The sequence below is a fragment of the Salmo trutta genome, chromosome 35, assembly GCF_901001165.1.
Source record: "Salmo trutta chromosome 35, fSalTru1.1, whole genome shotgun sequence".
Lineage (NCBI taxonomy): Eukaryota > Metazoa > Chordata > Actinopteri > Salmoniformes > Salmonidae > Salmo > Salmo trutta.
Genome location: NC_042991.1, coordinates 5,283,759 through 5,295,922, shown reverse-complemented (window position 1 = coordinate 5,295,922; position 12,164 = coordinate 5,283,759). Strand labels below are relative to the sequence as shown.

At 44.5% G+C, this 12,164-nt stretch overlaps 1 protein-coding gene across 8 annotated transcripts in view; it reads right to left on the bottom strand.

The window, feature by feature from the left end:
- LOC115174483 (1-phosphatidylinositol 4,5-bisphosphate phosphodiesterase beta-4) overlaps positions 1–12,164 on the bottom strand; it is a 135,134-nt gene that overhangs the window by 64,042 nt on the left and 58,928 nt on the right. For all 8 annotated transcript variants that reach the window (XM_029733040.1, XM_029733039.1, XM_029733047.1 and 5 more), the window contains one exon: positions 4,082–4,177. In XM_029733040.1, coding sequence (XP_029588900.1) covers positions 4,082–4,165 — 84 coding nt within the window. In that variant the 5' untranslated portion in view covers positions 4,166–4,177. The remainder of the gene's footprint in view (positions 1–4,081; positions 4,178–12,164) is intronic.

The following is a 12,164-nucleotide window of genomic DNA, read 5'->3' as shown; positions in this document are numbered from 1 at the left end:
GAACATAAATAAGCCGCACATGTCTATAAGCCGCAGGTGCCTACTGGTACATTGAAACAAATTAACTTTACACAGGCTTTAACGAAACACGGCTTGTAACAAAAATAAATAGGCTTTAACGAAACACGGCTTGTAACAAAAAAGAAAAAATTTGCAGTAAACAGTAGCCTACCAAGAAAGTCATTACTCCAGACCAAGCTCCCGTGCAGCAGCTCTATTTCCCTTTCCAACAGCCAGATCAATCGCCTTCAACTTGAAAGCTGCATCATATGCAATTCTCCGTGTCTTTGCCATGATGAGGGTGACAAAATGACTACCGTAATCAGAATGATGGGAAGTTTGAGCACGCTCGATTTAATTTAAACAGTAAACAAAAAAAGATGTTTGACCTTAACCCGTTCGGCAATTTCATTGGTCTAATGAAAGCTTCATGCCGCCAAAAAACTGAGCACGTCACAGAATGTGTTTTAAAAAAAAATAAAAAAATTGAAAGCGGGAAAAATCCATATATTAGCCGCGTCATTGTTTAAGCCGCGAGGTTCAAAGCGTGGGAAAAAAGTAGCGGCTTATAGTCTGGAAATTACGGTATGTCTCCGTAATCTAGCATGGGTAGGATGATCATATGAATCAGGGTTAGTTTGGCAGCTGGGGTGAAAGAGGAGCGATTACGATAGAGGAAACCAAGTCTAGATTTAACTTTGGCCTGCAGCTTTGATTTGTGCTGAGAGAAGGACAGTGTACTGTCTAGCCATACTCCCAAGTACTTGTATGAGGTGACGACCTCAAGCTCTAAACCCTCAGAGGTAGTAATCACACCTGTGGGGAGAGGGGCATTCTTCTTACCAAACCACATGACCTTTGTTTTGGAGTTGTTCAGTCCCTTTACTCAGTACTTTGTTGAAGCACCTTCGGCAGCAATTACAGCCTCGAGTCTTCTTGGGTATGACGCTACAAGCTTGGCACACCTGTATGTGGGGAGTTTGTCCCATTCTTCTCTGCAGATCCTCTCAAGCTCTGCCAGGTTGGATGGGGAGCGTCGCTGCACAGCTATTTTCAGGTCTCTGCAGAGATGTTCGATCGGGTTCAAGTCCAGGCTCTGGCTGGGCCACTCAAGGATATTCAGAGACTTGTCCCGAGGCCACTTCGGCATTGTCTTGGCTGTGTGCTTAGGGTCGCTGTCCTGTTGGAAGGTGAACCTTCGCCCCAGTCTGAGGACCTGAGTGCTTTGGAGAAGGTTTTCATCAAGGATCTGTCTGTACTTTGCTCCATTCATCTTTCCCTCGATCCTGACTAGTCTCCCAGTCCCTGCCGCTGAAAAACATTCCCACAGCATGATGCTGCCACCACCATGCTTCACCGTAGGGATGGTGCCAGGTTTCCTCCGGATGTGATGCTTGGCATTCAGGCCAAAAAGTTCAATCTTGGTTTCATCATAGTCTGAGAGTCCTTTAGGTGCCTTTTGGCAAACTCCAAGTGGGCTGTCATGTGCTTTTTACTGAGGAGTGGCTTCCGTCTGGCCACTCTACCATAAAGTCCTGGTTGGTGGAGTGCTGCAGAGATGATTGTCCTTCTGGAAGCATCTCCCATCTCCACAGAGGAACTCTGGAGCTCTGTCAGAGTTACCATCGGGTTCTTGGTCACCTCCCTGACCAAGGCCCTTCTAAAAACCTGTATTTGCTTTGTCATTATGGGTTATTGTGTGTAGATTGATTAAAATAAAACTAACATTTTAATACATTTTAGAATAAGGCTGTAACATAAAAAGAAATGTGGAAAACGTCAAGAGGTCTGAATACTTTCCAAAGGCACTGGACAAACAGAAAGGAAAATCGTGAAAATTGCAGTACATATATTATCGGCAGAAAACTATAGTGATAATATCATATCGTGAGATCCCTGGAAATTCCCAGCCATAGTGATCATGTCCTCACAGACTACTTGGTCCCCATGGAACACTTCTGAATGATTACCGAGATCGGAATTAGTCAGGTGATACAATCGATCAATAGTTTGAAAGGGCCATTTAAAAGAAATCACGTGACTTCAACATTGTTTCGAAATGACTTAGTGTCACTGCCGGTCAAACGAGGCAAAGAAGAGAAGCAGAAAAGCTTGGCAACAATACGGTCCAACATCAATGACCATCTCTCCCACTCAGTGTCTGCCTGTGCGTCATATGGTTGTGTTGGACACAACAAAGACGGACGTCACTTCAACGCAGACGGACCATGCTGAGTATCAAACTGTTAATAGCCATTCCTCTCACGTTGGAATCAGTATGCGCTGCCCCGTCTTCACCGTCTGTTGCGCTGTGGGGTTTAAGTGAGCTGAGAGCGGACTCTGGAAGAATCCTTCCTGATTAGCATATTTAAGCGCGTGTGTGTGTGTGTGTGTGTGTGTGTGTGTGTCTGTGGGCGAGGCGCGTCTGCCATGTTAATCAACACAGACGTCCCCCGCAGGCCTTCTATTAGACAGCCTGAGCATCAGCTATTATATATCTCACACACACACACACACACACACACTTTCAGCTAACTCCAATGTAGACGACTACCAGCTTGTCTATAATTATGTTGTTCTTTTATCATAATAAAGGTTCATCCCCGTTTTCTGAGCAGCGAGTCGAGGTTTCGCCTTTTCAAAGGCTGGCTAGTGATCGCTTTTGTTAACTGTGATTAGATTAAAGAGGGAGATAAGCAAGTCAAACAGTGCCACCGTGGTCAGTTGCTCGACACTATTTTATATGTGAGATGTAAAGCAACCCACTCCTAAATGACCTACATCTCATAACGCTGGCCACAAACACATAGATCAGTAGCGTTGCTTGCCGGATAATGTTATTCGTTGTATTTCTAGTCTACACTTGTAGCCTATCGGCAGATACCCATAGTCAACCAAAAATGGAATGGTGATCTCACGCGCTCTCCCAGTGGGTATTCATTAAACGTAACGGGAGGTCACGTATCAAGATCAAACAACTGTGTTCTTGCCTTTTTAACCTCTCCTAACAAACTTTAAATCGAGATGTTAAAAATGGGTGAACGAACAGCTTGTCGGTTATGAACTAGATTCACCAGTAGCTTGGCAGAGATTCACTATAGCTCTCCACCCAGCCACCCAGTCTCCCAAAAGTCCTAGCAGGGTAGAGGGCCCATAGCTAGTAGAAGCACAGAAATACACACTAAGTTAATACACGGGGGGAATGTATTCCAAAGTAACCAGGCTGTCCTAGTTCCAAGGCTCAGTTAAAGATGCCCTTTGATGTTAGTGATGACGTTGTTTTCCCTCTGTGTTTATCCATGGAGGGATCCTCCTCACTGAAGACTGCATTAAAGGGATTCCTGATCGTTATCTCAACGTGTGTGTGTGTGTGTGTGTGTGTGTGTGGCACGCCCAGTCCTAGATTTGCCATCCCCCAGCTAACTGGCCTGATTGAGTTAGAGAGGGGAAACGTGGGAGGGAGGACACAGGGAGGGAGGGCACACACACATCGACACACACTCACAGCAGACTGTCAGACTGTTGGTCGCCATGACAAAGTTGGCTAATGTGGTGAATCAATGTGGTGACTGTCTGTAGCTCTGATGACTAACACAATGAGTTATTATGACATAATGGGGATAGCCCTACTTATGTGTGTGTGTGTGTGTGTGTGTGTGTGTGTGTGTGTGTGTGTGTGTGCGTGCGTGCGTGCGTGCGTGCGTGCGTGCGTGCGTGCGTGCGGCCTAACATGATGATTTATAAACGCCATAAAGAAGACCTTACTCGTGTGTGTTTGTGTCTTAATGTCCCACGAGAGGACTGTCATCAGGGTAGGGTGAACCACTGATCCCCCATACACACAGAGCTACAAGCCATAGATATAGAGTTTCAGGATAACCTTGTTTGAGATGCACCAATTCTGATAGAACCCAAAGTACAGAGACAACTACATTCTAGTTAGTAATCATTTTAATATGATGATTAATGTCAAGTTGTCAACATGGAGGATTGGTTGGAGGACAAGTTGGCAGTTGGCAATCGGTGGCAATGTTGTTGTTTTTTAAAGTGCTGTATGTTTGAGTTTGAGTTTGTTTCTCACCTCATCAAACCTGTCGAAGGAAGCTCCTTCCTGCATGAAGCCAGGCAGGTGCTTCTGCCAATTAAACTCATAGGACTTAGTCATGGCTGCTCACACCTGGAGAGAGCGGGAGAGGGGGAGGAGGACAGGGGGGGTGTAGAGAGGGATAGAGAGAGAGGGAGAGAGAGACATTGTGTTAAGACAGGTGGGCCACATGTCTTCTGTGCTGTTAAAATAAGTATGATTTATGCACTATCAAATTGCCTTTCTTTGTAGTGCTGGGAAAAACCTGACTCAGTCATAATGATGACTATAATCAATCCATCACACAGACATACACTACCCCGGAGTCTACACACACACACACACGTGTCGTTTTACCTCAGAATGACGCCAACTGTCTCAAGACGGCGCTTCATCTTGTATTATTATCGACACCGGCTTACGGAAATAGTCAACGATGACGTCTAACCTGAGAACGTTGGCCTGTGTGTGTGTGTGTGTGTGTGTGTGTGTGGTGTGTTGCCCCCTAACACATTGAACTCGTCCAAGAACTCTTCCCATCTATGAATGAACACTTTGTAACGTCGGTCACAGCATCAGTAATGATGGCCATTTTCGGATCAGACAGAAGACTCTGCCAACTATGTATTTTCAGAAGGTCTGAGGTACGTAGGATACAGTGCCTTGAGAAAAAGTATTCACACCCCTTGACTTTTCCACATTTTCTTGTGTTAAAGGCTGAATTTAAAATGGACTCAATTGAGATGTTTTGTTAATGGCCTACACACAATACCCCATAATGTCAAAGTGGAATTATGTTTGTTTTTTTATATTTACAAATTGAAAAGCTGAAATGTCTTGGGCCAATAAGTATTCAACCCCGTTATGGCAAGCCTAAATAACTCCAGGAGAAAGAAATTGTAAAAAAAAGTCACATAATAAACACTATTGTTACACATACAACTTAACATTAGTTTTGAGTGACTACCTCATCTCTGTACCCTACACATACAACTATCTGTAAGATCCCTCAGTCGAGCAGGGAATTCCTAACACAGATTCAACCACAAAGACCAGGGAGGTTTTCCAATACCTTGCAAAGATGGAAAGCTATTGGTAGATGGGTAAACAAATATGACATTGAATATCCATTTGAGCATGGTGAAGTTATTAATTGCACTTTGGATGGTGTATCAATACACCTAGTCACTACAAAGATACAGGCGTCCTTCCTAACTAAGTTGCCGGAGAGGAAGGAAACCGCTCATGGATTTCACCAAGAGGCCAATGGTGACTTTAAAACAGTTAGAGTTTAATGGCTGTGATAGGATAAAACTGAAGATGGATCAACAACATTGTAGTTACTCCACAATACTAACCTAAATGACAGAGTGAAAAGAAGGAAGCTTGTACAGAATACAAATATTCCAAAACATGGATCCCTTTTGCATCAAGGCACTAAAGTAATACAGAAAAAAATGTGGCAAAGCAATTCACTTTTTGTCGTCCTGAATACAAAGTGTTATGTTTGAGGTAAATCTGAAACAACACATTACTGAGTACCACTCTCAATATTTTCAAGAATAGTGGTGGCTTCATCATGTTATGGGTATACATGTAATAGTAAGGACTGGGGATTATTTCAGGATTAAAATAAATTAAAATAATGGAGCTGAGCACAGTCTGTTTTTCTACCAGACACTACGAGATGAATTCACCTTTCAGCAGGACAATAACTTAAAACACAAGGCCAAATCCACACTTGAGTTGCTTACCAAGAAGACAATGAATGTTCCTGAGTGGTGGAGTTACAGCACCCACTGTCACAGGACACCATCACCCACTTACCCCAAGGCAGCTCAACTTACCCTGTCCCCATGCTCAACTTACCCTGTCCCCATGCTCAACTTACCCTGTCCCCATGCTCAACTTACCCTGTCCCCATGCTCAACTTACCCTGTCCCCATGCTCAACTTACCCTGTCCCCATGCTCAACTTACCCTGTCCCCATGCTCAACTTACCCAATAAAAGTGCCAAGAGACCACTTTTTTTGGACAAGCTATGTCTCAAAACTGTTATGATTGCACGAATTCTGAATATTTTACTACCACACACCTACTACCACACACCTACTACCATAGATCTACTACTATACACATACTATAACCTATACCACACACCTACGACCATATACTACCACAGATCTACTACCATACACCTACTACCACCTATACCACACACCTACGACCATCTACTACCACAGGTCTACTACCATACACATACTACCACCTATACCACACACCTACTACCACACACATACTACAACCACACACCTACTACCATACACATACTACACACCTACTACCACACATCTACTACCATCCACATACTACCACCTATACTACACACCTACGACCATCTACTACCACAGGTCTACTACCATACACATACTACCACCTATACCACACACCTACTACCACACACATACTACAACCACACACCTACTACCATACACATACTACACACCTACTACCAACTACTACCACAGATCTACTACCACACACATACTACCACCTACTACCACCTATACCACACACCTACTATCACACACATACTACCACACACCTACTACCACCTATACCACACACCTACTATCACACACATACTACCACACACCTACTACCCCCTACTACCACACACCTACTACCCCTACTTCCACACACCTACTACCACCTATACCACACACATAGTACCACACACATACTATCCCCTACTACCACACACCTACTACCCCTTCTACCAAACACCTACTACCACACCACCTACTACCACACCACCTACTACCACACACCTACAGATCTACTACCATACACATACTACCACCTATACTACACACCTACTACCACACACACCTACTACCACCTATACTACACACCTACTACCACACATCTACTACCATCCACATACTACCACCTATACTACACACCTACTACCATCTACTACCACAGATCTACTACCATCTATTACCACACACACATACTACCACCTATACCACACACCTACTACCACCTATACCACACACCTACTACCACACACATAGTACCACAGACCTACTACCACACACACATACTACCACACACCTACTACCCCTACTTCCACACACCTACTACCACACACATACTACCACCTATACCACACACATACTACCCCCTTCTACCAAACACCTACCACCACACCACCTACAACTACCACACAACTACTACGACACCACCTACAACCACACAACTACTACCACGACACCACCTACAACCACACAACTACTACCACACACCTACAACCACACAACTACTACCACAACTACTACCACAACTACTACCACAACTACTACCACACCACCTACAACCACTACCACACCACCTACAACCACACAACTACTACCACACACCTACAACCACACAACTACTACCACAACTACTACCACACCACCTACAACCACAACCACACCACCTACAACCACACAACTACTACGACACCACCTACAACCCCACAACTACTACGACACCACCTACAACCACACAACTACTACCACACACCTACAACCACACAACTACTACCACGACACCACCTACAACCACACAACTACTACCACACACCTACAACCACACAACTACTACCACACACCTACAACCACACAACTACTACCACAACTACTACCACACCACCTACAACCACAACCACCTACAACCACACAACTACTACGACACCACCTACAACCACACAACTACTACGACACCACCTACAACCACACAACTACTACCACACACCTACAACCACACAACTACTACCACACCACCTACAACCACACCACCTACAACCACACAACTACTACCACACCACCTACAACCACACAACTACTACCACACCACCTACAACCACACAACTACTACCACACAACTACCACCTATACCACACACATACTACCCCTTTCTACCAAACACCTACCACCTACTACCACACCACCTACAACCACACAACTACTACCACACCACCTACAACCACACAACTACTACCACACAACTACCACCTATACCACACACATACTACCCCTTTCTACCAAACACCTACCACCTACTACCACACCACCTACAACCACACAACTACTACTACCACACCACCTACAACCACACAACTACTACCACACCACCTACAACCACAACTACTACCACACCACCTACAACCACAACTACTACCACACAACTACTACCACACAACTACTACCACACAACTACTACCACACAACTACTACCACACAACTACTACCACACCTGTGTTGTGTTCAGTAATCCCAAAACTGGAGAAAGCAACCTAGTAAAACAATGGACAGCTGGGCAATTTAATCAAACTCGCGCTGCAGTAATTTGTAGTAGAGGTAGTGGGTGTTTTGATGTAGAGCATGTTGCTGTGTACTTAACATCAAACACAGAACACACACAAACAGCCACTCTCCTTTCCAAATTCTGTCAGGCACAGCTGGCTCTCTCCGTCTACCCCCTTCTCTCATCTCCCTCTCCCTCGTTCTGTCACTCTGCCTTTCTGTCTCATCATCTGTCTCATTGGAAAACCTCACTGGTCTTTGTAGTGAATCTGTGTTTGAAATTCACTGTTCGACTGAAGGACCTCACAGACAACTGTATGTGTGGGGTACAGAGATGAGGTAGTCATTCAAACATCATGCTAAACACTATTATTTCACACAGAGTCGATGCAACTTATTATGTGACTTGTTAAGCACATTTTTACTCCTGAACATATGTACGAATGCCATAACAAATGGGTTGAATACATTTCAGCTTTTCATTTGTAAAATATTCTAAAAACATAATTCCATTTTGAAATTATGTGGTATTGTGTGTAGGCCAGTGACACAAAATCTCAAAGAAAACGTGGAAAAAGTCAAGGGGTGTGAATACTTTCTGAAGGCACTGTAGGTCAACATTTAATTCATGGAATGGAGGTGTGGTATATTGTATATCTTAAATGTATGCCTACATTCAGATACAGATCTCTCTGTTCAATATCAGAGGTTGGGTTAAATGCGGAAGACACATTTCAGTTGTACAACTGAACTAGGTATCCCCCTTTCCCCTTCCCCCTTCCCCTTTTCCCTTCCCCCTTCCCCTTTTCCCTTCCCCTTTTCCCTTTTCCCTTCCCCTTTTCCCTTCCCCTTTTCCCTTCAATACCAGTTGTCTGGGACAGGGATGTTGTTTCAATGTACCAATTCATAGGCAAGTTCTCTGCATTTGATGCTACTAAGCCTATGAAACCGGTCCGCAAAACTCAGACTCCATGTCTACAGTGTTCCTCTGCTACTCTACCATAGCCTCTCTTTCACACGGGTACATGTTCATTTTCACTGTCGTTCAGTCTATATTTTTATCCCTTGCTGCTGGATTTCTTCCCCTCAAATGGACTTCATTCCCTTCTCCCACTTCCTTGGCTGCTCTTTCAAGAACCTCAAGGGGGGCTGATCGTTTTACGTTTGTATGCACAGGGTGTGACGACGTCGGCTATGTAAACAATACAAAATGCAACAAAAAAAAAAAAAAACGGACAAATGGTAAATCATCATTTGTATGGGGTATGGTGGTCATTCCTTCAACTTATCCCAAGGCAAACATTTTGACTATCTTAGCCCACACAGCTACAAGAGTGCATTTTCATGCTAGGTTTAGGACCTCATATTGTGGCTTATAGAGATCCCAACTGATGTACTAATACTGATCACACTGTATTAGTGTAGTAGGAGGAACAACCATGTCTACTAGCACTAACAGAAGGAGACGAGAGAGATAGAAGGCGAGAAAGCATGGGAGAAAGAGAGAGAGAGAGGGAGGGAGAGAGAGAGAGAGAGACAGAAGGTGGGCCACGCCCGTCAAACACATCAGTCTACCATCTGTGATGTTCTACCAGGGGGACCATACTGACAGATGCACACATCCTACCGGGGGACTATATTGACAGTTGCACACTTCCAGTTGAGATCTGAGGCTCCGGGCCAGCCGCACAGCCAAGGAAAACACTCAGAACCAAGACTGAATATTCATCAAGCAATATACCCTGCCGAATATCTATCAGAAAAGACTGAAAATGACAAAATATTCCATTTAAAATACACCAAGACTTTAAAAAAAATATATGTCCAATGTCGTGGCTGGGCTTTCTGCATAACCCTCCTAGCTATATTCAACAGTATTTATTGCAAGAAGTGAATTCAAAAGATGCTGGTACTCACTTTAATATGACTGTTTTTTTTGGGACCCGGCGCTCTTAAGGTGCTGGTACTCAAACAGCAGAAAATTAGAGATACCTGTTCTCTGCATCAGTTAGTCAACCACTGACTATTCCAGACCAACATCCTCTACTCCATATAACAACAATCCCCCACCGTCCATCCACACGTTCTCCTCCTAAACACGTGAGCTGTAGAACAGAGCGTCCTGGCAGTGCCAACCCCTGGCGAACCCCTGCTTGGTGAACTCTGACAGTGAGATAATTATGTTAGATAACTCCCCTGTCCCACAGGCTGGGGGCTCCCCTGTCACTAGGCACAGTCTAATACGGCTGCTAGGGTAACACCCAGCGGAACACTCCTCACCTCATAAACCCAAATTAACTGCCCGTGACGAGCCAACGGGGCGCTGCAGCACCGGGGTGGCACGGGGACATGGAAACTAGGAGGGAATAACGAAACCAACACACATGGCTACCTAGGACGGAAGGTATCCTAGAGGTTAGAAAGGCTGGCAAAGTGGTGGCATGAGGGGTGGCTCGAGGACGGCTATGAGGATACCACACACCAGCCTGACCTAACTGGTGAGGAGCACTCTTACACAGAGGTGGCGCAGGGTACAGCTGGCACACAGAGGTGGCGCAGGGTACAGCTGGCACACAGAGGTGGCGCAGGGTACAGCTGGCACACAGAGGTGGCATGGGGACATGAGGTCAGGGAAACCTCATACCTTCCTGACAACTGAAGTAGGATAACTTAACTAATGCTTTCAAACTGTTCAGGAGACACGAGGTGAAGACTGACCAAGGTCATCGCCGACTGAAAGCACAGCAAATCGAAAACACTCGAATGACATCGGATTGAAGTATGTGGAGGGACTCCTTTTTCACTCTGATATTTTATTCTGCACCTTTACTTAGCCTAGTGGTCAATTTGCAGAAAATCCCAATTTGCAAAAAAGGTACAAGAAAAAAGATAAAAGGGTGTTTTATAATCAAACAGCATCCGATGGCATTTTGGGAAACCGCACAACGAATGAAGGTGGTGTTGATGCTCTTGAATAAAAGATGAGAATAGACGAGACAAGGCCATGAAGAACAGAAGGGACAAAAATAGCATTTGAGAGGAGATTGAAGGAGATTGAAAGTAAACAAGGTTGTTTAACATGGAGGATAAAAGCCTTTAGTTTAGCTCTAACCAGGTCCTGACAGTCCCAATCCATCACTGGAGGTTTAGTCTGATTACAACCAGACTGAGGTTCAAATAGTACTTGAAACCATTTCCGATACTTCAGCTTGGCTTTATTGAGCTTGCCAGGCGCAACGGACAAATAGAACAGTCGCAAAAGTGCAAACCCAGCCTACCTGGCACTCCAGGCAGGCTAAAGAAAACGCTCAAAGTATTTGAAAGATTTCTAATAGTATATGAACCCAGGTCTGATTCCTCGGCACAATGAGAACTGTGACCCCTCCTGACCCTTAACCCACTAATACCCTGACCTCTGACCCTATCCTGTGTCTGCTTATCGTCTTTACGTTCAGTAGATCTATTATGTTTGAAGTGTTATTTCGTTGTGTTGATGTCTACGAGTCCCAATTGCCCTATGGTACACTGTTCCAGTCTCATATTCACACACTGAGGCTGCGTTTACACAGGCAGCCCAATTCTGATCTTTTGCCAACAACGTTTCAGGCATAATGCCAATCTGATCCAATCAAGACCAACATCTACAAAGTAATAACTCAAGTCTATAACAATAAGTCATGTCAATAACTCATGTTCAAACTCATGTGTCTGGACCACTTTTCCCA